This window comes from Phalacrocorax aristotelis, chromosome 5, assembly GCF_949628215.1.
Source record: "Phalacrocorax aristotelis chromosome 5, bGulAri2.1, whole genome shotgun sequence".
In the NCBI taxonomy this organism is placed as follows: Eukaryota; Metazoa; Chordata; class Aves; order Suliformes; family Phalacrocoracidae; genus Phalacrocorax; species Phalacrocorax aristotelis.
In genome coordinates this window covers 29,206,495-29,234,342 of record NC_134280.1, presented here as the reverse complement: position 1 = coordinate 29,234,342, position 27,848 = coordinate 29,206,495, and the positions used below count along the sequence as shown (strand labels likewise).

The 27,848-nt window shown below is 40.9% G+C and overlaps 1 protein-coding gene across 3 annotated transcripts in view; it reads right to left on the bottom strand.

The window, feature by feature from the left end:
- PARD3B (par-3 family cell polarity regulator beta) overlaps nt 1-23,245 on the bottom strand; it is a 442,892-nt gene extending 419,647 nt beyond the window's left edge. For 2 of the 3 annotated variants that reach the window (XM_075093709.1, XM_075093712.1), the window contains exon 1: nt 22,973-23,245. In XM_075093709.1, the coding sequence (XP_074949810.1) occupies nt 22,973-23,092 (120 nt within the window). In that variant the 5' untranslated portion in view covers nt 23,093-23,245. The remainder of the gene's footprint in view (nt 1-22,972) is intronic. The other variant, XM_075093710.1, reaches the window with a different exon arrangement.
- Between the last annotated feature and the right edge of the window lie 4,603 nt (nt 23,246-27,848).

Genomic DNA, 27,848 nt, shown 5'->3' with positions numbered 1-27,848 from the left:
AAAGCAGAAAATGCTGGATTTAAGGTTATAAACAATACAGGATAAGATTACACTTATTCAATTTTTGCTCAGGTAAGGGATTGATTAAGGACATATTTGCTGAGAAAACTACAAATATGAAGCAAAAATGAACTCTAAGAACTGTATTTTGAATGTTAGGAGAACCTTTTTTGTTTGTTTGTTTTTTTTTAAATTAACTGAGGTGTCCTAGTTTTCTGGTCTGAGATTAAAGTCCTCTTCTAATGAGCGATGGTGTCTGGAATGATTCCTCCCAATATCTTCTCAACCATCATCACTGGAAGTTTACATGCTCAAGAAGAAAAGAAGTCATTTTGAAAAAAAAAAAAAAAACCAAAAGAATGTACCTCGTGTAAAAATAAAACTCTAACGGTAGCCTAGAAGCTCTGGGTGGCATTCAAGTATGGTTACCATCTATCTGTGCTGCTAAATGCTCTTCTGTTGGCAAAGGTCATTTAGAAGAAAACACATCCACAAGGTTTTCTTCAAAATGGTTCCAAAAAATCCTAATAGCGCAAGTAGGGAGAAGTTCTCTTACAGCATGGCATATAACCCTTATGCATAAGTTTAGCTGAGGTATACAACAGAAGCATCTAAATACGTAAAGAAAAAGTATAAGTTACCTGGTATAACACGTACCAGCACTTCCCAAATGAATATTGAACAGTCACTCTAATGTGCATTTTACCTTAGGGCTGCAAGTCATGTTTGTGTTTAACATCAAGCCACTTAAAAGCTGTTTATCATCATTTCCTTTATGTGCGGGAGAACACTTTAGGAATTACTATGCAAATATTTACTAAATGTTAAATTAAAGCCAGGTCACATGAATGCACAAGTGCAGTGTAAGCAGAGAAGTGACATAAATTTTAAAAAGTGGTTTCGACATTCATCTTGTCACAGAATCTAACCTAAGTGTTGCCACCTACTGCAACACTTCCAGCGTTCAAACAGTCTAAAATAGGTTCGAGAATTCTTCTATTCATTTATTTTCAGAAACACATTCAAGTGAAACACCAATCAGTCAATAATTAAGACGCATTTATTGTTAGGTTTTTATTTACATCTATAGATACACGTTTCTGAAGTACCACAAACTTGTAGCACCATCTCGATTCCTTTTGTTCCAAACTCAAACAGGAACGTGTCAGTCTACTTTTCTGAAAACTAAAGCAACATACTTTATAAATGTTGCAGTTCATATAGTGTATTTCAGACTGTTAATGAGCAACAGAATCCTAACAAGTTTAAATACATTTCAGCTGGCCCATCAATAAACACCACCACCTAATGATTTCACAATTAATTATTATTTAGTGCTGTTATTTGTTCTGCTGTGCAGAATGCATAAAATTGCAATCCCTAACCTGGAATTTTTAATTTAAATATGGTAAAGATAGGACACACTGGAAAATTCAGAAGTAGGACTGACTTAGGAAGACTCCTCCCACAATTACTTCTCAGGGTGATATTTTAGAAGCACCTCCACACAACTGCTTCACTAGAGCATATAAACATCAATGAAATACAGCACGAAAATGATGTATTTTAAAAAATGGAAGCCATATATGACTGTTCCACATCCACAGTGACAGAATAAATGCTAGGTCAAAGTTGGGGGGAAGGACTGGACTCCAGATACGTTGTTTTCTGTCATTTAGACAGTGTAAAAATAAGATTAAGAAACCCACAATCGCAACATATTTCTGATGAAGGGGCTATTTTAGGTTAAGGTCAGTAAGAGAGAGATATTCTACCATTTAATTATCTTTAGATCCTATCTTGCAATGCAATCTATTACGTCCCAATATATAATAAGTATTTAATGATTTCTACATGCATTCTAAGGCTACATGATGTATCACCATCCACAGCCAAACAGCACTAAGTATTAGTTACTCTCAAACCACAGCTTGGGGAGCCGAGTACAAAAAGGGAGCTGGGGAGGAACAGATGGATGATGAGATTGGTCACAGCCTCAAACTTCACCTCTAAATCCTTCTCAAAACTTATCACTAAATTAGAACAGACTCCAGCATTTTTTGTTTGTTTACCATAGCCACCTCCAAACAAGCCTGAAGTGGTACTTCTAGCCAGACTACATTTCAAGTGCCAGCAACTGGGCTGCCATCATCAGTTGTAGTAGAGGTGGGGCTCTGTTTTCTGGGAACATGAATACTGAGTTCCCAAAATAAACAGCTGATAGGAGAGCAAATGTTTGCATACTACATATTATCGCTGCTGGGTGTTAAATATTCCTCAGTCACAGCAGAGGCACTTTCAAGAATGGCTAGAGCTGAATGGTTAGATCTCAGCAACAACTCAAGCTACATATACCTGAACATCCTTACAGAACCTAAGAGAAACCGTAATAAAAATGCATCACACCCCATCCTCCTAGCAGGCAAAGAGCAACATTCACACATGTGAAGACAGTTGAAGCAGTAGAACTGTATCATTTCTATAACAATATTGTATGCTGCAGGGTTTACATTTTTAAGAAAAAAAGCAAGCACAAGAAGCTTCTGTAAAAAGCAAAGACAAACAGCTTTCTCCACAAGAGATTAAGCCTGTTCCAGACATTTACTGAATTCAGCAGGTCCTAGCACTGACCAGACCCAAATAAGTCTCCCTATATGAAGGCTAGAATACAAGTTAGGTGTTCTTTTCACAAACTTAAAAAAAAAAAAAAAAAAATAGAGAAAAAGGTAACGTTTAGGTTTCACTGCTCAAGAAGCTTCCAGAGTTTAGTTTGTATTACAGTACAACAGAGTAAGTTACAAACCCACACTAGTAGGTCTCACTGTTGAAAATAAATTCTTACCTGGTATTAATTACATTGTCTTTAAAGCTCTGTAGTTCAACTGCATAAAACTAACCAATACATTTTTAATCACTTCGAGCTAGAAATTCAAAAGCAGCAGAAACCTTCAATACAAGGAATAGAAACATGTTACAGCACAGTAAGATAGTAAAAAAGATTCCTCATATATTCCATAGTATTTTTGTTAGCCTTCACCAAAACTCCGAATCTGCTTGTATTAGAAGTGAAAATGCTTCAAGATGCTAGAGAGAAGATAAAACTTCTTTATATCCTTCCACCAGCTGAAGTGACATACATTCTCTCATGTCAGTAATATTCAAGAAAAAGATGTATCCTGGTTGAGCTCAAAGATAGAAATTAAAGCTGAGGTGAGGGGCAAAGGGCAGAAGGCAGTCTGCTGAGAAAAACAGCTTTTAAGCATACAGCAATAAAACTATGGAAAACACAGAAGGCCATACAATAGAAATAGTCCTGTAAAGGTGACTGTAAAAGGTGCTTCCTAATCTGCCTTCCAGATAAAACAAAGTAGTATAAAAATAAAGCCACCTAAGAGAGGACCTTAAAAGTGCAATTCTGACTTATAATTAGGGGGTGATGGAGAACAGGAAGAAGTTACTTCCAAGCAATCAAACTTCTGAGTACATACAAGACAAAAGTTCTTCACTTTTAACAGTAAATTTAGCAGGGCTGACTAACAGGCTTTCAACCCCGCTACCAAAACATAACTTTGCCTCCCCTTCCATAGCATTCACAGCAGTCATTTTCTTTTCACCTGATACAGGCACATAGCCCTGAAACTGTTCTTTGCCATAAGCCATAAAGTGAAGCAAACAATTAAAAAAAAAACCCACACACAATACCGACAGTGACATCATTCTGAGTCGTGTTTGCGTCTGTCAGCTTCCTACTAGGAACGCATCTGCCAATGAAGAGACCCACCTCCTAGCTGTAAATTATTTGAAAGTATGGGCTGTATCACATGACTAACACATTTAAGTACATAGGTGAAGTAATCACAAAGATCTTACACATTTCATCAGGCTAGGATAGGACACTGCTGCCTGCTACATGAGGGCCCCTTGAAATAAGCTTTTGCCTAATAGTAATTTAAGCAATCTTAGACCAATTACCTCGAGAAAATTAAAAGAATACTATATTACAACATAACTAATCACACTAGCAGCCAACTCCTGGCTAAAATTTCTCCTTAATAAGCCTCCTTACTAATTCAGCGTACTGAACTTTTCCAAGTTGAAGTTAGACTCTCAAAACAAAAACAAAAGTTAGTATCTGCATGCATGAGGACCCTATAGAAAACAAAACAGAAGAATTCTTAAATCAGTACATTTTTAAAAAAAACTTAAATGTTACACGCAGAAGAGAATCAAGGATGATCTTTTCACCAGGATTAAAAACACATCAACCACAAAAAAAACTGAGCCCCTCAAAAGAACAAAATACTTTTTGACATGGGTGTTTACTGGAAAAGGACACAATTGATCTGTTTGTGCCTGGTTTATGTCAGCTTATGTGTCCTGATTGCAATACAGGAAATAAAATGAGAGATCACAGGAAGTAAACCCAGTCTTAATAATATATCCATGATACTTTGTTTCTGGCCAAAGCACACATTTTGATTTTCAGAGAGGTTAAGAAGTTTTCTTCACACAGTAAGACAACACAGAAGAAGAAATTAACTCCTCCTTGCAGGAATAAATTAAACATTCAAGTATGAGCTGAACCAAAGAATTTTTCTTCCAACACAACACAACTTACCCTACTGTTTAGAAAATCTACTTTTAGACTACAGCAGAGGAAGCTATTTCTTGTGAACAAGCAAATTTAAAAAATAAAACACAAAATTATTTTATGTATTTTCCCACAACACTTTTTTTTTTAGATTCACTCACTTTATCTTTCAAGACTAGTTGTGAAAAATTTATCCTTCTCCCAATTGTTTTTTAGACCATTATTGGATGTGATATTGCCAAGTGGTGCAATTACAAAGTAGGAAGGAAGTCATGCAAAAAAAAATATATATATATAAAATTTTACATAAGGTCACTTTAAATACCCGACTTTAGAAGTTTCTGTCTTTGAAGATGCTAAAAACCTGATGTCAAAATGGGGACTCTAATCAGATCAGGACAGAAAAGAAACAGATTTATCTTTGTCACTAAGGTTGGTTTTATCTCAGCACATCTGCAGTTTTTGTGAAGTCTCACACTGTTTGCCTTGCTGGCTCTTAAGGATCAGAGTGGAAAAAGCAAAACAAACAAAGACAAACAAACAATTCATGTATAAGGCCTGTGGAGTACCACAGGCTTGTGACAGACAAACTGTTACCCATCTGCAAAAGGGCAGAAAAATCTTCTCTTGTTTTTCTTTGAAGTCAAGCGGACTACTGAGTGAAGGCAGACACAGCCTACTACCAGAAAGCAGAGTTTCTTTTTAGTCTTTGGTATGAGACTAACACAGCATAAGCACAGCTCACTATCAGCTTTATATTTAACATGCTAAATGGTCAAAAAAATTGCTCATCAATCCCTAGTCACCAGAGGGCCTAGAATATTTCTCGATCTTTAGTTGTCTCCAAATGATTATGCTTTGAGAAATTAATAGGACTAGGTACTACTATGACTACAAGTCAAAACACAACAGCATGAGCAAGGACAGACAACCACTTTTTCTTGTCTCCCTCACCTATCCTCTTCACACTACCATACACCAAACTTCACTTTGGATGATGAAGCTCATCCTTCTCCCATTCTTTTTCTTCCTCTTTCCTTCCCTGATGCATTCGCATGTACAGTTAACACATTCTATGTTAACACACAGGAAGTTCTTCAGACAGGTTATAAAGCATGGCAAAGGCAGCACGGTGAATAGGTTTCCTCCACCCAAGTCACTCGGCACCTGCATACTGTAGGCCACAGCAGGACAGAGGGACAGTGAATCTCCTTTGTCCCTCAGAGACAGTGCTCGCAAAGAGAGACTAGAATATTTCTTGTTCTTTAGCCATCTTTAAATTATTTTGCTTTGAGAAATTAATAGGACTATGTTCATTTGTCAGACGGCAAGGAAGGCAGTTATTCATCTCACCTATCACTCCAGTATCACTAGAGAACAGAAAGAAGAGAAAGTTGGTTTATCCTAGCAGATGAATATGCAGGGCAAAAAAATACTCATCTCCCACATTAGGTCTGAGGAGGAAAACAGAAAAAACTGCAGATATGCCTAGCGTGGAATTCCCAACAGTCCAATAGTCAGAGCACAGACACATAAATCCAAAATGGCACAGAACACTTTAAATTACACTCAAACTTTGATTTGATTTGCAGCACTGGAACCCTTCAAAAATAAGAGCATTCTGATTTTATACTGAATCTGAATGTGGACAAGAACCGCTCTCTGAATATGGCCCACTATCTGAATAAAATACGATGTAGAGAATACATCAGCAAAGGGATCACATAGCCCACCTTTACATTACACTCCAACATTTGACATTTAAGAAGAACATTTCCATGAAGAGCAAGCATGCAAAACCAAAACAGGCAAAGATAGTTGGAGACACACATTTAGACAAAGAGGCCCATGCACTGAGGTTGTAGCAACTACAAAAAAATCCTACAAAAAGTCTCAGTTGAAGCCGGAGTGCACTGTACACCAGGTTCTGAATCCAAGGTAACTATAGAATGCAAGTATGCAAGTGTAAACTGATCTTCAGTTATAAACTAAGAACATCCTTTACCTCATCAAGCCCATTAGACTAGATTGCTTCAACAACTTAGAAACAAAGACTCACCCCTATGTAAGTTAACACAACAGCTCCAGAACATGTCTAAGTAAACCCACAACATTTTAAGCTTTAACTTTCATATTTCAAGTTCTCAGTGCCAAATAATAGCTACAATATTCAGAGTAGTATTGTTATGCTAATAAGAAAACTGCTACACAGCTACAGGCACCTGGCAAATAATTAATTTGCATTGAGTCTGGCTTTTTTTTTTTTTTGATATCTGAAGGTAACACTGCGGGGTTGAGGGACCACAGTCATGATTTCTTAAAATCCAACTTAAAGTGAGCACACAGAACTATGAAGTTACTGCTTCAAATTACCACCCATTTTTCACAAAGAAATTAGGAAAAATCCCTTAAGAAAACAAGGCAGGCATGTGTGCAAGACTACCATATTTCAAAAGCAAAGTCCAGGTTAAAAGCGCCAACTAAAAGTGAAGATATCTTAAATTCAAACCATTCAATAGAGCTACAGATAACAAAAACACAGGCTGGCTGTAAATTCACACAACTCAGTTTGTAACAAACTCAGCACTGAAGATCTTCAGGAAAAGAGTTGATAAATGGCTCAGCATCTACAATAAGAGCAGCCACGAATTCAGTCCTGCATCTAGAAACTATGTAAGATTATTTTATTTACAACTGTTTCAGCCATCCTTTGATAAAGTGATTAATGTATGTGCCGCGGACACAGGACTGCTTATCAGAAGCAGCTGGGTGTTTCAGACATGCAACTGAGTAACAGCAGACTCCAAACTCCCACAAAAGAGAATACAAATACCTGTAAGACAATGCAGATCAGGTAGGGTAAAATCCTGTAAAACCTTATAACATAAACCGAGCTTTAGACAATGCTCAAGTAAGAAAGAAACCATAGTAAGTTACAGAAATGTATCTTTAATTCCACACAGAAAGCCATTACATATTTTTCTGGAAGAAAAAAATCCTCTTAATCATATGCAAGTACTTCACTTATTTCACAGAAAACAGTAGGACTTTCCTGCTGCAGTGCAATCCTGTTTCCTACATGGATCAACCACTGAGCAGAGGCTGGGGAGGAATTTTGCTAGAAGTCTGGCAGACTTGCGCTGTCAGTGAGGCCAGTCACACCCCAGACCCCCACTGCCTTCTCACACCTCCAAGGCTGGCGCATTGCAGCAGGGGCACTAGTTCCAACCGGTGCCACTTCCCGTATCAGCCCTGATCTCCATGCTCTTTGTCAACCTACTAGCGGTTACAGTTCATTGCTTGCTTTAGAGGAGTGTTAAGCGTGGATTTGGGGGTCTTTTTCCTCACTCAGAAGACAGAGAAAATACATGACCTTTCACAATACCTTTGGTCACGGAGTTCCAAAATAGAGCCATTAAGGACAACTGTAGGCCCCAGTGCTAGAAAGATTCTGAGACAGTCATGGTAGTTTTAAATACCCAAAGCATCAGAAGTATTTGAAGATGTAAGTAGAGTCTCTTTGAGGTAGAAAGTTCATTACAAGAGAAAGGAAAATTTTAAAAAAGTGGTCATGGAAAGTAATAGATCAACTAAGAATTGGATGTGCAGGGAGGGAAATAAAGGATTTTCAGCCATATGGACGTTGGAGCGAGAAGCTGTTGCATGCCACTTTGTTCTCACGCTAAATGCTAAATTAACCAGCCTCCCTCCTCCGTTTACCTCTCAGTAGCAAAAATGACTGGGTCAAGAATGCTCTGAGGGCACAACTAACAGGCAAGCACCGCCTAATTCCTTTAAGATTAGCCAGCTTCACTGGTTCTGGCTATTGTCTGAAAGAAAACAAGGAGGAGTTTTAAAAAGTAATAAAAATATTTACCAGCATAATATTACAGCATGGGAATTATTATAGAACCTCTCTTACATTCTGTGTTATATTAACAAAATTTATAGTATCACAGTACAATACCAGTAAGTTTCATTATCTGACTTCTGAAATACAGCAGACACACCCGGTGAATAGCCCGAACAACCTCTACCTCTAATCATACTGGCAGAACCAAGTGATAGAACTGGATAAAACCCGAACAAGGACAATTCTATCACTTGTGAGATCAACTTCCACCTTCACCTGACTGACTACACAGAACATGCCAGAATTAACACATCATCAAAACTTACACTGTATGCCTAACCACATCTCATTAAGTGGATCTTGGCCAGATAGAGGACAACGGAAAAAAAAAAAAAAAAAAAAGAGAACGAGGTTATTCACCCCTTCATTGAAATTCAACACCAATAGCGTGCAGAAGGATTCCCCTCCCCTGCCCCTTATCCTGAAGCTCAAAAAGAACTGCTTTCTCTTCTTCCTCCAAGTATCTTCAGGAAAACAGAATCACAAAAGAGTTGGGAAGGAACAGCTTCATGGATTTAAAAGAAAACAGAATGCAGCAAAGCAGAATAAAAGTCACTGCAAATAGCTCACAAACAGGTAAGTAGAGCATTCAGCTCAAATGTGGGAAATGACACCTGAGGTATACGTTCCAGCTACTACTTTGTGGCAAGTATCTCCAACCCTCTGACCAGAAAATTCTTTCCCGAGCTTGCATGTATTTTGCAACAGTCCTGAGATGCCATTACAACCTTCCTTTTCATTTGCAGTTCGATGCCATCCATCACTCCTACAGATGAGTGTAATTTAGTTTTCAGTTGGCTACATCATTCATTCTTTTTGGGCTCCACAACTGTATCCACATACCATGCTCCACATATGATGCCATGCTCAAGCACCTACAGAAGCAAGATTTCACTGTTAAGTTAAACAAAGGCCTATTGGAAATGCCTACAGCAAACAGGATATAACATACCCATTACTCACAAGAACGCTCAAGGCTAACCAGGTTACAGAAATGCTTTATCACAGTGCACTGTCAATAGGACTTCCAGTGTAATATTACCTTCTCATTAACAGAGGTGATTATATCTCAGTTTCCCAATTCTCACTCACAAACACCGGTAGAGAGCCGGTCACTGACAAGTTCAGCCACAAGATGCTGAAGGCTTTTCAGCAAAGTAATTGGATCTCCTGTCACTAAATTTTATCACTACATGTGGTGCCTGAAAAAGGAAACCAGCACATGCAACGAAGCTGTTGATTCTCTTTTTTAAATGTCTACTAAGTAAGGAAACAGACATTGTCTGTTAATAGAAAAAAAAACATCAGAATTTGCCAGTATAATAGTCAGGCGAGGGAAGCAATTTAGCCTCCTACAGAACCTGCAACAGCTTTTCTACATTACTACACGTATCTCTTACGCTATGAAGTTAGGCTCCAAAACAAAGAGCAACAAGAAAAAAGCCTGCATTAAGTGAGGTTTAGCAAGATTTCAACAGTATTAAACAGTTTGATCATTAAATTTCAGCTTCTATCTTTGAGTATTAATGCGCATATTTATCTCAAAGCATCAGGTAGAAAGTGTGATTCACACTCATCGTTTAAAAATAAATCTAGTTTTTGTTTTTCTCCCCAAAGAAACTCTTTCACACAAAGCCTCCTCTATTGAACTTTTCCCCCCTAGACTGCAGAAAGACACTTTTGCACTAACAAAAACCAGTAGTATGAAACTTATCACACACAAGATGTTTCAAAATTGAAACAACAACATGATGCAGAAAGTTAATAGTCCACTACAACCTATTTCAAAACAACTGCTGTGTGCAACATGGTTATGTGGAGCTAAGACCTGCACTGTCATGTCTGCTTTTGAACACTAACATCCAGGATTTTGCTATACCATCAAGTTGGGTTTTTTAACTCCAAAATCCCTATTGATAAGCCAAACAGTTAATCTCTAAACACACAATGCATAAAAGGGATCATTTCAAACCAGAAAAATGGAAGACACTTATAATCACCACAGCATTCACATTTGAATGACAGCTAAACATAAAGATACATCAAGCATTCAGCCATCTGGAAAGAAGCTGGTGTATTTTTCATATTGTCTATTCTCAAGCCTTTAAGGCAAGAGTCAGAGGTTGACCAAGACTTCCATTTAGTGAGATGCTCATTTCATATCTACAGCCATTAATGAACTGCAGCGTGAACAATAAGCCAGACTCCTCCACTTCCACTGAATTCAAAAGACAGTTGTATCACACCAAGACAAACAATGTCTGTATATTGTCAGATATATGTTGCCTTTGAAACATCTGAAGTTACCAAAAAAGACCTACCTAGTGTTGTCCTAGTGTCTTTGAATATGGCTTAATAAAACAATGGCACCAATTATTATATATTTTTTCTTCCAGCCAAGAAAGCATACAACGGCAACATACATAACTGCAAAATTCATTATATAGTAAAAACCACAAACAAAAAAAACCCACACATAGCAGAGACCAGGGATGAGGAGAGCGAGAAGGATGACACAGTCCAACTTTAGCACTACATTTTTAATGCTACATGAAAGGTCAAATAAGAAAAGGCATGCTGCACATACTTATTTGCAAAAACCGCTGTACATACGCTGCATGTATTGGTTTGCAAAAGAAAACAGTCTTCTCCCTTCAGTTTCTGATTTGCTACAATTACTCCCCCACAACACTCAAAATCTAACTTAAATGGAAGATGACCTAAATCAACATTTTTCCAGACTCAAGGGTTAAGAGGTCAACACTGGCATACTCCCATCTGGTCCACCTTACTTCAAGTGGAAGTATATGAAAAGGGTAAGAGTTTAGAGCAATTTTGTTCTGTTGACAGTTTTGAAAAGTAAGTGGATTGAATACAACAGTGATCATAAGGAGGGAAAACCATCGGAAGTAATATATTTAAAATGCATAGGTCATGAGTGTTCTTTCAAGCATTTCTGAGTTATGTTGAGTATTTTGAGCAGAAATTAATTCTTAATTTTGCTATTTGTAAAGCCAGTGGAGTGGTTTCTATGAGGGTTTTTCAGGTAAAATTAATATCTCCCATCGGTCGGCAGCTGAACAAGAGCTATCCAAGTTACTGTTCCTGAAACATTAATACGGAAGATTTCTCCAGAATTTCAAGTCTTAATCTTCTTGCCTAACATAGAGGAGTCACTGTTTATCATTGACGGGACAGACCCTGATGTTAGATTATTTTTCACACACGCGCACGCATCTAGATATTTTTTTTTGGAGGAGGAGGGAAAAACTATCTTCCTTTTACACAGCAGTTTAAAGAAAGCCTGCATCATGACCACTGCTGCACAATGTAAAAAAGTCAAAGAACCTTCTCCTTTTTGTTGCCCAACACAACTATTTGAGGTTTCTAGCTCTTCAGGGAGTTTTTTTTTCGTAGCTTATAATGCCAGGAACTCCTGAAACATTTGTTCATAATACGTTCATTACAGCCAGCAGGGGAAAATTAATTGTGAATTGGCAGCAGCTAGGTTTTTCAAATGAGCCTAATTCTGTGGGAGCTGAGCACATTAACTCCCTTCACTACTTGAAAAATCTCAGCAAGTCTGTCTACCCCATGCAAGACACAGGAAGATTTAAGTCAAGGAGTCAAGAGCAATCTCCTTTCCAATCTTCTATTCTTTGGGCAGACAAAGAACAGGTTGAGGTGCCAGAAGCAGAAGATGACAGCCAAATTTCCAACATCAGCTAAAAAAAACAACCCATGACATATATGTTAAATAAGGCAACTGCTACTAACAGACTTCTGAAAAATATGCCAATCAAGTAAATTCAATATTAGTACACTGTTGTAACCTATCCCACAGAATGGGAAGGGCGGGAGGAGGACAACCTAGAGGAAGGGGCGAAGACAACTTCTAAAGAAAATCTCAGTAGAGTGAGTAACCTAATGAAAACACAGTTGAAGTCAATGAGTCAAAGCAAAGTATGCCACATCTTTGGCACACTAGAGCAGACCAGATATTTCCTCAAATTTAGAAGTCCTTACTCAGTACAAAATAAATCAGCCTGTAAAAATAATCCAATAAATTGCTGACAACCCCTTACTGTAGCCAATTATTTTATTTATTAGAAAAAACCTTACACCTTAACAAAAATCATTGTTATAGCAAACAACTTGTTAACTCAATGTGAGTGGAAGGCATGTGGTTTGGAGGTAAACTGCATTTTCATAGAGTTCACTATATAGACACATGTGATTGATGCAATAATATATTTGCCTCATTTTTTCCTGCAAGATTAACCAATACTGGTTTGGTTTTTGGTTGTTTTTTTTTTTCCTTCTAAATAGAAGCCCTCTGGAGTCTTTACTCAGCAAAAAAACTTCCCGTATAACTTCTGGTTTCCGAACAGGCTTCCATGTAGACGAACTCACAGTTCAAGTAAAAAGTAACATAATTAATAACAACTTCTTCAAAGAAACAACTTAAGCAGTGAATGGAAGACATCAAGATTATTTATTTTAAAATCAGAAGTTTGTTTCAGTTAAAAAAAGTACAGGTGAAATGTAGTATGATCATCCAATTTACTGACGACAAAGTATGACACAGGCTGGATGATCAGAGGAAGTTACCCACTTGGTTTTTGTCCTGGATAGACTGAGGAACAGTTTTAATTATACAACTGCATAGGCCTCACTACCCATGAAAGGGAAAAGGTATGACTAAGCCTTTCAAAGCTTAAACTGCTGCAAAACAGCAACCTCACCTTGATCAGATTTGTAGAACCCCTGAATTACTTTTACTTTTAGAAAAGCTACAGACACACTGTCACAAGTAGCCTTGTTTATTGCTTCCCTTTCTTCTGCACTACTGTATTTCTGTCCTACCTTTGTGGTACTTAGCATCTAGGATAAACCCAACAAAAATTCTGAGATGAGAACCATCTATCGAAATCCTTACTGAACTAGTTAAGAAAGCCTTATAGAATAGGTTATAGCTGGCAGAATGATAATTTCAGTAGCTGCTCGACCAGGTATCCACAGCAGTGACATTCTGCAACTGACCTCTAGGCAGAAGTTGCAGGATTGGACAGCACATGCAATTTCGACAAGCTGTGAAGGAAGAAGTTAGTTAGGTAGAGTTCCAGGTCACATACTAATTTCCATATTCATAAAACTTATCATTCCAAAAGGTCTGATCAGCCTACAGTCAACGCTTCTACTAACAGCAAAGTCTTAAGGCTTAAGTTTGCAGTCTGGTTTCACTTCTGGCTTCTACTCAGAAATAAAAAAGTTGGCAAGCACAGAATGTTAGCGGAAAGCTTTGTAACACTCAAAATGCTATCCATCAAATTCATCAGCAAATGAGTATCACAGGGGATTATTAAAAAAATTATCATAGTCAGTTTAGGCAAAGGTCACAGCAGGCAAACTATGCCACTAAGAACTGAGTTCAACAAAAAATGCCTGACCTACAGGAACTGAAGTGAATGGCACCTACATTCAGTAGTAGTTAAGACTCCTTAAAACACAGAAAAATGGTAGAATCATACCCCAAACCCTCTACATTGAATTCTGACCTTATCCCCATTAATGACATCCAGTACTGCAAGACTAACAAAAAAAATAAAGGGCAGGAAAGACTACATGCCCTCCAAACTTCTAGTCTGAGGAGGAACATCAATAAGGAGCTCTCCTTATATGGACATCACTGAGGTTTAAAAAGATGCATTTAATTTAAGCCTGCCTGCCCCACAGGCAGGCATCTGAAGATCACCTGTCTACTTACTGGAAGGACAGAACCTTGTAATGGTAGCTTTCAGGAAAATGTGAAAACACTACTTTACCACCACCTTTCACAGGTAATGTGAAGGCATAAATCCATGTCCAAATTAAAAGGAAGAATCCTCAGCTGTAGGATGGTCTATGGGTGGGTGCTCAAGGTCCATTCCAGACTTTGGACACAGGACAAATCCACCACATACAGGGGATTAACTGATCAGGATTTATGACTTGTCTCTCCTTCAAAGGTACAAATACAGATATAGTGGATTCTAACCTCTTTGGAACCTGAACTACTCTTAGTTGACCTGTACACTGACACCCAAATTAAAAGAAATAGGAGACGATTATATAAAGTAATTTTTTCTCCTCTCAGAAAATCAGTAACTTAGATATTCAGGTTTGCCAATAAAGATCAGCTCAGCTGCTGATGGATTGATGAGAATGAAACAGTATCTTCTATAACAATCTGAAGGGCTTCTAAGGTTTTAGGGAAGAGAGATGAGCAAAGACAAAAAAAATAATAAAGCCACACAATTTTCCAGGAATGCAGGTCTTGGAGCTTCTTTGGATTGTATCAAATCCTCCTTTAGTCTTAGCACTCCATTTTCTTCTACCAATTGAGAAATCACTGCGTTTTTGTAAAGGAAAACGATAGGGAGGGTGCATGTTAAGATTCACCAATAGCTAGTATTTTGTTGGGAATTGGAAAAACATTCCATTAGAAAGGCTGTACTGCAAAGCCATTTGGTTCAAAGGAGCCTCATTTTTGAAGTCAAATTCCCAGCCAGGAAAAAAAAAAAAAAAAAAAAAAAAAAAGAAAGAGTCCCCCCAACAGAGTCAGCTGTTAGCCTTCACCCATCAGACTGAATTCTGCAATTCCAAATATCAGTCTTTGTTAGACTACAATAATTCATCTTCCTCCCTATCTACCATTCATACAAATGGTATCCTTATTACCAGCTGTAAGAAGCATGTTCATTCAAGCATTCTGTAGGTTTTTTTTCATACATGTCATAACCAATAAAGAAAGGCATTGAAGTGGGAAGTCTCACCGTGGCAATAGATGCTGCCAGTGTACCCTCATGAAACCAGCAAGCAACTTGTCTAAACCTCCCAATTCAGGAGTATTCCCAAGAGCAACTCTGAGCGCTAGAGTAGTGCTATGGCACCTGCCACAACAAAGCAAAGCCATCAGTTCTGAATGGATGTACTGGTGGCATAAAAATTACAGGTTTACCCTGGAAAGTAAGACAGACTTTTTATTACATTAAAACATTACAACAGTTCGCTTAACAGAGGTGTCTATAGCACAATCACTAGGCATAAGAAAAAAAAAATCACATTTACAGAATCGTCTTACATATTCCCTCTTTAACATGAGGATAGCCATCCAAAAAGAATCCTATTCAGTGCAATCAGTAATTTCTTATAATACAAAGAAGGTATTGAAGTAATCCTACGTAAGAAATAAAGTATTGGTGATAAGACTTACGGAACTACCACAACAACATATAATGCGAGGGAAACAAACAATGTTTTTATTAAGGAAGATACTACACAAGTACTGCATAGACTTATTTTCCAAAGTTCTTGCAGCATGCTGATTTTCTAAATATTTCATATGAAGCGGCTTCCTTGGTTTGCCAGCGTATCTAGGGCACTATCTGGTCAGTGGAATTTAGAAGCCCATTTCTATCAAAGCCATTCATGAGCCCACCATTTCTGTTTTAGTCAGTTCCCTGACATACAATGGGTACATCTTTATGTGTAAGGAAGACTGAAGAATGAAATATAGAAATACAAAGCAGAAATTGTTTTCAACAATACTAATTGCTAAAGACCTTTAGCGTTATCATATTAAGGATGAAACGCAGACATCTTAATAGGGGGCTAGAGGGAGTTTCAGTAATGAAGCAATAGGTCTTCACAGCTAGGAAAGCTGCAGTACTAGCATCACTAGGAAAGCCTGAAGAATGTTCTGCTCAATGGGGGAAGAAATCTGCTGCTTCAATAGCGGGATGCAAGACTCTGCACAGTATGATACAATTGAAGTGACCTATGATATTGAGTAAGGAGGAAAGTACAGTCACATTATACGAACCATTATTCCCAAATAACTGTATCTGTTAAAAATTTAATGTTCTTGTTTTTAAGAAAATACCCATAGACACAATCCTCCATTTCAAATACTTGGAAAAAAAAAACAAAGCTGCATTTTATGCAGCAAACAAAAGCACCTCCCAGTTCCATTCTATGCCAGAAGGAATTTTTTTTTTTTTTAAGACTGCCATACTACACAGTGCTTCCCAAGTTGGAAACAAATACACAAAAAATACCATCTGGGGTTTAAATTCCTTCTTCAAAAAAAAAAATCATACAAGACTACCCAGAGATCATCTTCAACTGGGCAAAGAGCAATAGGAAGCAGTCCCTACTGAGAACTCTGTACTGCTCTTCAATGGCTTCCTTCTCTGACTGTTTTAACACCCAGTTATTACAAACTCTTTGAAGTCTCTCAAGCGGTAACAACTGAATGGTACTCAGAACTTGACAAATATGATCTGGGAGACAAAAATGAAAACCCTGTACTATCGCCTACAATGAAGCCTGACCTGCAGTATTTCCAGGATGAGTTGTTCTTATTTTGCCTACTGATTTTTCCACCAGTTTTATGCAGCTCTACCCTTCACCTGAGCTTCCCTGAAACACATTAACAACAGGTAACTTAATATTCAGCCAAAAGCCCAAGTTACTGGCAGTAGTCTACTTCTCAAAAATAATAAAAGGATCAAAACATTTCTTTTTCAGGTTGCATAAGTACATAGTGTCCTATAAGAGATTTTGTATTACAAGTCTGATAAGTCCAATGGCAGGTTTTCTGTTTGGATTATTAACCCCTGTTAGAAAGAGAAGAGGAGACTGGAAATCTACCACACACTCATTACATCAACACAAGTGGCTATGATGCAGCACAGCAGCAGAGATTTTATGCAAAAGTGATAAAGAGGTAGGCACTTTTTAACTCCCATTTTTAGAGAATCACTGTAAAAGTGATCCTGAAAAGTCTTTCAAAGACCCAAAATTCTGCCACTTGAAAGCTATTTCCAGTCTCAGTGAAATATCATCACCAGTGTTAAGTCAATAACAGTTTGTTTTCTATAGAATTTCTTCAATCATTTCTCTCCTTCCCTTTTCTTTACTCCTCCTACTTATGTGGCATGTCTTCTACATATGAATCAGTTACCCATAAACTCATACAACAGTAATGGAAAAGCAGTGTATCAAGTTACATTCTCCTTTTTTAGTATGCTGATATAGTGCGCAAACCTGAAGACTGAATGCAGAAGTGATAATTGAGCTGTTCACTGAAATACACCGGTTTCCAGGACAATGTAAAAGCTCACTAACATACCGTAGCTGATTGAGCAATACTAAGAGAAATACGGGAATGAGGAGTTAAAACATGTCCTAGCAAGAAAGTACTTAAAAACAGAGCTTAATTTGGTAAAAAAAAGATTATGGATTAACCCCATCCCTAAGGCAAAAACACCAAACAAACAAAAACTAGAGACCAGATCCAAGACAAAAGTGTCACAGAAAAACTGTATTACTCTGCCTTTATAAAGGACTAAATACTTATGATTTGCCCAAAACAGAAAATGTCCATAACAAAGGATTTCTTTCAAAGCTTTACAAATATATCTTTGAAGAAATCTGTTATGTTTTTGCAAACATTTTTTTTGTAAGCACAGAGTTTGGAGTCAAAATAAATTGTCATTTTCCCTACCCCCAATGTTTTTAGAGAAACTACAAGAACATTTAGTACTCCTTCTGCTTGTTGGCTGATTTACAACAGCAATACATAATTCCAGAAAACTAATTGTGATGTTGTGGGGCAAGCAAGAAAAGAAAGAAAAGGGGAAAATATTTTACTAGTAGGAATTAGCAACTGATACAGTCATCCTGCAACATTAGATCTTTAAATACATCTAATTTGGGGAAGATCACCAATACAACCCAAACAGCCCGCTATTTTTGCTCTCATCAAAAATGCACCATTCTTGAGTCAACCTAGTCACTGTATTATTGCTTCCCACTCCGTCTGACTGCCAATTAAAATTACCATTACTATTACAGAATAAACTGCTGGCTTCTGTACATTCTCATCAGTGGAAAACCACACTCTAACGCCTGTAACAACTGGAGATCAAGTCCCTGTAAGATAGTTCAACTGGTATTCGATTGTCTGTGTCAGCATTCCCAAAGGGAGGCCCACAAAGCCTGTGAAAGTGAGCCACTCAAGAATTTAACTGTGCTTAAAATGACACAAATTCTAAACTAATATTTAAATTACAAATTGCAGTGCTTATAATTTTGCTATATGGCTTCCATGTCCCATCCATTCAACTGGCTTCTATGAACTATGACTTCAGACAGACAAAGTACTCACTTCAAGCAGGTCAAACATGAGTAAACTGATACACAGGTGATAAACACCACTTCCCCATCTCTGGCTCCTCCAGAGAGATGAAGAACATGTGGAGCAGTAAGACATTTTTGTAGATTTTTTTTCCTGGGAAAAGTTTCACTGCAGCTTAAAGAAAAAGCCCTTGTGGATTTTACTTGCTAGTCTCATAGTCGTTCTTCTCCCTGGGCATACATCACTTTCTGTACCAACAGCATTAAAGGCCTTTCAGTTAGCAAACTAGCGTCTCCAGCTGAACCAAGGGCTTCACTACAGGGCTGGTAATTCATGTATTGCCTCCTACTTGGGAGGCATTTCAAATGGTAGATGATGAGCACAGGAATACACTTAGCTTGAACGCATTTAGCCCCGTTTGCATTGAGGAACTGCTTTCAACAGGACCACAGTGAGAGCACGGAACCGTTCAGTGCTGACCCAGAACCCTTCTTTCTCCCTCTCATGCTCATACTCGGGGTGGGGTGGAGCAACCAACAAACCACCAAACAAAAGGTGTCTCTCAATTCACTGGAAAACAATCAACGAGGTACCTAGTCTTGCATCCAAGGGCTATGCTTTATAGCCACAGAGAAGCAAGCCCAGCAACTCAAATGTTTTGCAGTACATCTGCTCTCACTCAACCAAAGAACCCTAAGTACAACCGATAACTTGCAGAGTTATCCTCAAGGCACCAAAAAGACCAAGTTACAAGAAATACTAAGGGACTGGGCTGACAATAAGGAATCATTAATCCTACTGTATCTACCTGTCAGCAGGAAAGCCTTAACACACACATTACTAAAACAGCTACAAAAGCAGATCCTGAGTCACAAAAAAGTTCCACCAAGCTTCATTTCACTAAACACAAGGTAGCTTGAGATGACAGTCACTTCCCCAAAAATTTATTTATGATTCTTACAAAGCAGCTGATTAACAAAACGTTTTCTTAAACATCTAAGATTATTCACATAATTAAATCCTGCAGCACAGAAATCTTAGTTGATACTGTAATACAGAATAGTTCAGAAGTCCAGACAGTTATTTGTATCCTCCAGTGAATCAGACAAGATCTGTCCATTCAGAACTGCAACAGAACCTCTAAAACCCACTGCTAAGCTCAGTAGCATCAAAAAATAACCACTGTCTGATTTTTCAGCTGGAACAATGGCCCAGTATTTTTAGTTAACAGAGCAACTGAGCCTTCATGACCAAACCTTGCCAACGCAGCCCAGCCAAGAAACCAAATCAAACTTGCTAAGAAAACACAGCAGCCTACAATAAGCAACTGCCTGCAGAGTTCTCAGCTGTTTACCAAGTCTCACAGAAATGAGACTTGGTCATTTACTGCATCAACTTTCCTCTCATTACAAGTATAAAGAAGTGGTGAGTGCTGTAAACCAATTAAAAACGTTGCTATTTTTATACACAGAAATTCAAATATTTTACAATATACATTAAGTAATATTCTAATATCATACCTTCCCCTTAACCAGACAAGTGACTGCAGTGTAATAGCAGAACTAGGCTTCCAGAACAATCCCCAAAATACAGACCCTCTCACACACATTTTTATGGTATTTGACAATACCGTAACTAATAAAAATTTCCCAAAGCTTGTATTCTAGCTACCATTTTTCATTTTCTATTCTGCAACTCTGAAAGATATTCCCCATATATTCCTCCCTTCTCCAAACACTTCAACAATACCATTTTCCACTTTGTTCTTTTAAAATATTTTAACACTTGAAAAAAATTATATCTAGAACACTTAACATGCCAGCAGAAACAGCAGCATTCTGCCACAGGAAGTATTCCAAACACTCTAAATATTTTGAAAAGTAAAACAAATCTTCAGTTATCTTTAACATAAACCTGTTTACAAGCCCACACCTCACAGATTTTAGCTGCTGATTATCTTGAGATAATCCCATTCTTTATAATATTCTATATTTTTGTAAAGGAAGTTAATTTTAGAAAGAGCCAATAGAAGGAAAATGGTAAAACACCCAATCCACCCATGTTAGATAGGATAAAATCTCTCACAAGGTAATAAAATTGTTTGTGACTTCTGTATGATCTATTTTACCAGCCTCAAATTTTCTCTCAGGAAAGAGCACTAATTCCAAGTGATGCCTGACAAGATAGAAAGAAATTTATCTATTTACCTTTTCGGCTAGTTCCACTGCAAATCATGTAGACTGAAAACTAACTAATCAAAGCCCTGCAAAAGGACTGTTTAACTTTCCCGTGTACAGAGGGAGACAGCGTGCAGAAGTCATAAAACTTTCTTCAGTGACTTGAATGAAAACCAGTTCTGCGTTTTTCAGGTCCTTAGGCTGCTTCCCCCACCCTGCCTCTTTATGCGTCCTTGTACAAGCTCTGAATTGCCATCACTCGAGGCCATCAGCAATTTTTTAACAAACTGGTCTGTAGCCACTTTGTCCATCTACAATGCAGAATAGGAAACTCGGGACTTCTATAAGGAAATTGCCAGGAAAAAAAGGTTTTCTTTGCAGAGGCAAGAAATACAACGCGGTCAGAAATGTGAACTCTGGCCTCTGGCTGTCCTATAGAGAAGGCTGGATGATTTCATCCTTACACTGAAGCAGGCATAGGAGATGACTGCTTAGCACAAAAATAATTTTCTTTAAATATTGCCTAAATAGCATATGGTACAAAATCATGAGAAACTGATTGGGCTGTGGTACATCTTAAATGCCTGGCATTTATCTGAACCTTTCTCAAGTTGTTGCAGTTCCTCTCCTATAAATTGCTTACTGAGCCTTCTAGAACAGTCAGGGCCTTACCTAGAAATGCAGACACCCTTCCACTCCTTTCTAAAGGAATCGGGGGGGGGGGGGGGGGGGGGGAAGGAAAAAATAGAGAAGGAAAGGCATTTGAAGTATTTATACAAAAGCTTTGTAGGCCATCTTTCAGCCATCATCATGAATCTAATTCCAATGTCATCACAAGAACAAGTCAAAGGTGAAATAAAATTTTAAATTTTTAAGTTCAACTCAGCTGAAAGTAATTGTTTCTGATAAGCCCCACTCCCAAACAGAGACTATATGCCTATTTTAGTACTCTGAGAACCATACTTCAGTGCAAAAGATCTCATGGACTGTTGGCTGTAACAGCACCAAGATTTCTACAAATATTTTGCAGTTATTACACACATGCAATGCTTATTAGGAAAAAGATTTTTTCATGCAAAATATTTATCAAGCTCTGTGTATCTTAAAGCAGGTTAAAGCACTACACTTGCTCAGAAAGACTAACATGGTGACCTCCTTAAGCTCTACCACAGAGCAGTCTCAGCTGTTCATGATGGATTTAATGTATCAGCAGAAAGTTTCTCTCAAAATATGGCAGCAAGACCTTTACTTCCAGTTTTGCACTCAGGATATCAAATAATTGATTGGGCACAGAAGAAACCAGCACAGGATACAAAATAGATCCCATAAGCCACTGGCTATAGTACTTCTTTTTATACAAATGCCTTAGGAGAATGGACAATCCTACAAAGCCCTTAATTCAGGGCTTATAAACTAGAATCTCTTTCACAAAGCAGTGTTTGCAACACTAGGCCTTTCATCAATATTAAACAGTATCCCGTTAGCCTTCAGCACCTGCCTCTTGGAGAAAAGAGGAAAAAAAAAAGTATTTTTATGCTCAGTTAGGTACAACTTCAGAAAAACTCGAGCTCTTTTCACGTAAAGGAAGTCATCTATCCAGGCAGGTAGCACCACACAGAGCAGCTGACGCCAGGAAACACTAGCTTTAAGGGAAATAACATAAGTTATGTTCGCGTCTGTACCAAGTTTGTTAGTCACCACGCACAGCGATAAGAGAAGAAACCTTAAAACATTCGAAACAAGCCCTGCTTGCTCGTTCGCGGGGCGGAACGAGCCGAGCCCGCCGGCATCAGCTGTTCGCACAGATTATCTGGCCGGGGGATGCTCACCGCGGGCCCACACGCGGCGGGCGGGCGCATGGGGACCGTGCCCCGGGGGCCCCACAGCCCGGCAGCCCACCCCTCCGCGCCCCCGCCGCCCGCTCCGGCCCGGCCCGGCCCAGCCCAGCGCCGGCCGTTACCCGACCCCCGCCGCCCCCCACACCGGCCCCGGGCCTTCCCTCGGGCCGTGCCGGGCCAGTCCTCTCGGCGGCCGCTGCCCGCCCCGCCGCCCCCGCACACGGCCCGGCCCGGCCTCCCGGGCGAGCAGCCGCGGGCCCGCGCCCTCACCTTCTCCTGGGCCTTGCGGTAGCGCTGCAGGGCCTGCTGGGTCAGGTCCCGCACGCGGAGCTGCCCGTCCTTGCAGGGCACCACGATCCCCGTCCGCCCGAAACACACGGTCACTTTCATCTCAGCTCAGCGGAACGCCATGCCCTGCCCGCCGAGAAACGGCGCCGCCGTCGCTGCTGCCGCCGCCGGGCGGCCTGGCCCGGCCGGGGGCGTGGGGCAGCGCAGGTGCGGGAGGCCCAGCGGCGCCGGCAGGTGCCCAGCCCCGTCCCGGTCCCCGGCGGGGCGGCGCGGCGGGGGCGGGCCGGCAGGTGCGCGCCGAGCCCCGGGGGCTGAGCCTCACCGTGCGCGGGCAGCGCCGGCAGCGAGGCCGCGGCCGGCGGCCTCCTTCCGCCGCGGCGGGCCGCTGTGCCCGCCCCTCCCCGCCCGGCTCCCCGGGGAGGCGCGGGACGGGCCGGGCCGGGCCGGACCGGGCGGCCCCGTGCGGCGGGGGCGGGGGGCGGCGGCGCTCGCCCGGGACACGGCAGCACTGGGCAGCCTGCGCCGCGCCGGGCTTAAAGGGGCCGCGGCGTCCCGTGGGTAAGCCCACCGCGGGCCCCGTGGGGCGCGCTGTTCGGCACAGCCCGCGCCGCGCAATGTGGGGCAGCTCCCTGTGCAGCCTGGGTACAGGTGCCCGCCGCGCCCCCCGCGCTGTGCAGAGCGGGGCACGCCGGCTGCGCCCACGCAGCGGCAGTCTGTCCGGTCCTCGCGTACCTGACCTGACTCCTAACAGCCGGTTACAGGAGCACCACACCGTAACGCGCGGCTCTGCGAGGCAACGAGGCTGCGGCGTGCCCGAACAGGCCCAGCAGCCCTCCCTGCCCGCCCAGCCGTACCCCTGCTCAGCCCCGGTTTGTACCGCTGCAGGCGCAGCGCACCCCACGCTGCACAGCCTCCTGACACAGCGCAGGGCACGCGCAGCCACCGCAGGCCCTTTGGCACACGAGGTACAGCTGGGGAGAAGTAACACACGGTAACCTGCACCGTGCGGCAATGTCAGGGCCACTCCAGGGCCCTTGCCCTACCAAGCGGTGAAACACACAGCTACGTGTTGCCCACCCCTGACCTGCCGAGACGGTTACACGAGACCTCGCACACCTTGCCACACCATGCAGTGATTTGCAGGCATTCCCAAGCACCACAGAAACATGTCAGCCGATACAGTAACAGCTCATACTCTTCAACACCTGGTATGGCAACACCACCCAACCTGCGCAAAGGGATGTTGGGCTCTGCAGCACTCTCCAGACACCCACTACTCCACAAAGTACATTTTTTGGTACCACAGAGTATCAAGTAGTGCCCCCACATCTATCTACCAACAGATCACATACAACATAGTGCAAATATGTGAGGCAGCCCGATAGTGTTACAATCATAACGTATCAACCCACACATGGAGATGTGTACAACTCAAATCACGACAAAGCAAAGAAAAGGCAATATAAAAATACCTCTAAACCACAGCATGACATCATACAGCACAAGGGGACTATTGCCACAGTAAAAATAAACGCCCCACCAGCTCAGATTAGGATTCAAAAAGGCAGTCCACGCCCTGTGCTGTATAACATAACCAAAGGATAGTACCAGAGAAGTTGCAGTGGAAGTGGGCCAAAACAGCGTAGGCCAGAGATTAAAGTGAAAATTGAGTTTTGCGATGAGATGGGGGTAGAGCCACATCAACTCCAGCAAGCAGAGAGTTTATGCTGGTTCCTTAGGAGCAGGCACAGGCTGTATGAGACTGCTGCTGCGGCAAACAGTTCTTTCCTTTTCAAATCCAGACGTGCCTGCCACCAGCCCACAGCATTTCAGAGGAAATAACAGGGAAATATTCTATTAAACCATATATAGAACTGCTTTCCCTGGGTATGTACGTGTGTTTGCATGTGCAAGTGCACAAACGTGCGTCCCATATGCTTTGAACCAGAAAGAAAATTACTTTTTTTTCCCTCTAGAGCAAAGAAGCAATGCAAAGGAACAGGAATATTCTGTTACTTGTGGAAGCACTTGTGGGTAAGATAGCAGCGCTTGCAGGCCAGCAAAACTCCCAGGGCCTGTAGGGCAGTGCTGGATGTGCTAGGGGTAGCTGAAAGGTTCCCCTGACTCAGCCCATGTGGCCATCCCAGACCCACCGCTGGGTCCTGGCCGGCTCAGCCCCAAGCCAGCTCACCACTGGTTCCCAGCAGCAGAGCAGGGCCCGAGGGTTTCTCATGAGTTAGCACCACTGTAAGGCATTCATTGCACTAAATCATTATTCCTCCCAACTGCTGGAGGGACCAGCAGGTCAGCTAGGCTATGGAAATGATTCATATGAAAAATAATCAAGGAGGGGAAAAGGAAAGACTTGGTACAACTCCTAGCAATTCTGTAAGCTGAGTTTGTAAGGAGGGAGCAGCAGGGGAGGCAACAGCTCCTCACACCTTTGTTCTTGAGAAACGATAAGGGGGAGCAGACCCACACAGCAGCCTCAGAGCTGAGTCAGTGGGAGCGGGAGGCAGGAGGAGATCAAGGCACTACTCTATCTCAGCTCCTGACACGCTGGCGGGAAGCCTGGGTCCCTGTGATTATGTGGCTTTGCCTACAGAGTACAGGGGTTTTTAGGTTAATAATTGAGTGTGAACATAAGGACTTCTTTCTCTCTCTGTTTCTGTCTCCCTTTCCCCCTCTCTCTCTGTTTATGAGCAAGGTCTGACACATTCAGGAAAAAACATGTATGATTTTTCTTCTCAAGTTCTGAAAAGTGCAGGTGATATGTGCTGTAACTGGAGTCAGATGGAGCTTGTTGACAGAGAAAGTGTCTTGTGTCAGACCAGCTGATGTATCTGAAAATAATTAAAACAAGTTTGGCCCCAACTCCGTACCTAAAGCATAAGCAGCGGGTTTCAAATTGTTACACCACAAGGATCTATAAGTTATTTCAGAAAGGAAGAAAATGAAAGACTGTTTTTTTAAATGTGCGTGCTAAGTATCTTACAGAAACTGAGATTGTATTTAATTATCACACATCAACAAGGGGAAGGGAAGAAAGGTTGCAGAGGAATCACCAGTGTGTTTACTGTCTGATAGTGTTTGTTTTAAAGTTATGCATGGTATTGCAAATAGTACATTATTGTGATCGGGGTGCACTACACATTTGTTTATGCTAAAACAGTCTGAAAGTCTTTGAAGCCAGCTGATAACAATTAACACCTACATATCAAGGTTTTACCTGTAACTATCTCTGGGACTTCAGCCTGTACAGCTTTCTGAAAAGAAACCCAGAGAGCTTGCCATGATATTCTTCTTCCTGGGGCAAAAAGCAAGAAGGACGCAGCACTTTATTCCAAAAGTAAGTTCCTGCAATGCCGCTAACAGTGTGGCAAGAAAAACTGTTATATTGGCACAGCTGAGAAGCCAAGCATAGGAGGACCAAGAGTGTTGAACTGGAATTCCCATGAAACACTTCTTCTTAAGAAACTACAGCCTGATTTGCAATAGGGTGAAAAAGAGCTGAAGGTAACTTTTACTTCTCAGGACTCTACATCATTTGCTCCTGCATGGGATCATCAGGAATTCTGACAAAAAAAAAAAAACTTTCCTGGAAAAAAAATACACCACAAACCTTTGAAAGCTAAAGGCTTCCAAAGCCCAAAGCAGCTGCAAAGTAACATACACCTTTTTCTGGGCACAGAAAGCTTGTAAGAACCAGGTCATCAATATCATCCTCATGCCCACTTTAAACTTACTTAGACTAAAATACAACAACTTTTAAAACTGTGTAATAATGTGGTCTCGTTTTTACTATACTGTTGTCCATTGAAGAGAGGCTGCCTGCTTGGTTCTTTTACAGAAATATAAACTGTATTTCATTCTAAGGAGATCATCATCCAGCTAATGCCATAAGCAGCGTAAACTGGCTTTGCCCCCCAGAGGAGGATTTCTGCTCCCTCCCTGCCCCAGCTGTTTGTTCCCATCCAATCCTGTTGCTGTGCCAGCACGCACAGTTGTATGTCTGTGCAATGAGATGCTGTGGAAATTAATTTTTTTGTCAGATTAGCTTTCAGCCAAATCAGTTCTGCAGAAACCAGAAAATCAGGAGAAATCAGAACTCAGTTCCATAATGGAGTTTAAAGCCTGTGCTGGCCCAAGGGAGGGCATGGCACAGCAAAACGGCAGCCTTTTTCTTTTGGTTTATACCAGCTTACAGTGCTTGGCAGGCAGCCTAGTTATAAGAGTTTCAGACATAAATACATATACTTATCCATGAGATAAGAGTCATATATCAGTTTCAGGAGAGGGGATGAGTAGATTTAACAGCTCATCGTCACTGAAGGCTACTACCTTTCTCTTCCTCCCCTCCCATACCCTTTCCCACCTGATGCTTCACTGATATTTCCATAAGCCATTTCAGCTCATCAGTCTCGTAGAAAAATAAGACAGAAAAGAAGAGATTGTTTTCTGCTTCGTTGGCAAGCTAAGGCTGCTCAGGGAAGTGTCCCACACATCCCAGAGCACATTGGAGAGCTAGAGCAGAGCCACACAGCTGGGAGCAGGAAGGGGAGTGGACAAGACCTCTGCTTGCATAGAATCATAGAATAATTTAGGTTGGAAAAGGCCCTTAAGATCATGGAGTCCAACCATACACCTAACACTGCCAAGTCCACCACTAAATCTTGTCCCTAAGCACCACATCTACGCATCTTTTAAATACCTCGAGGATGGTGACCCAACTGCTTCCCTGGGCAACTTGTTCCAATGCTTGACAACTCTTTCAGTGAAGAAATGTTTCCTATTATCCAACCTAAACCTCCCCTGGTGAAACTTGAGGCAGTTTCCTCTTGTCCTATCACTCCTTACT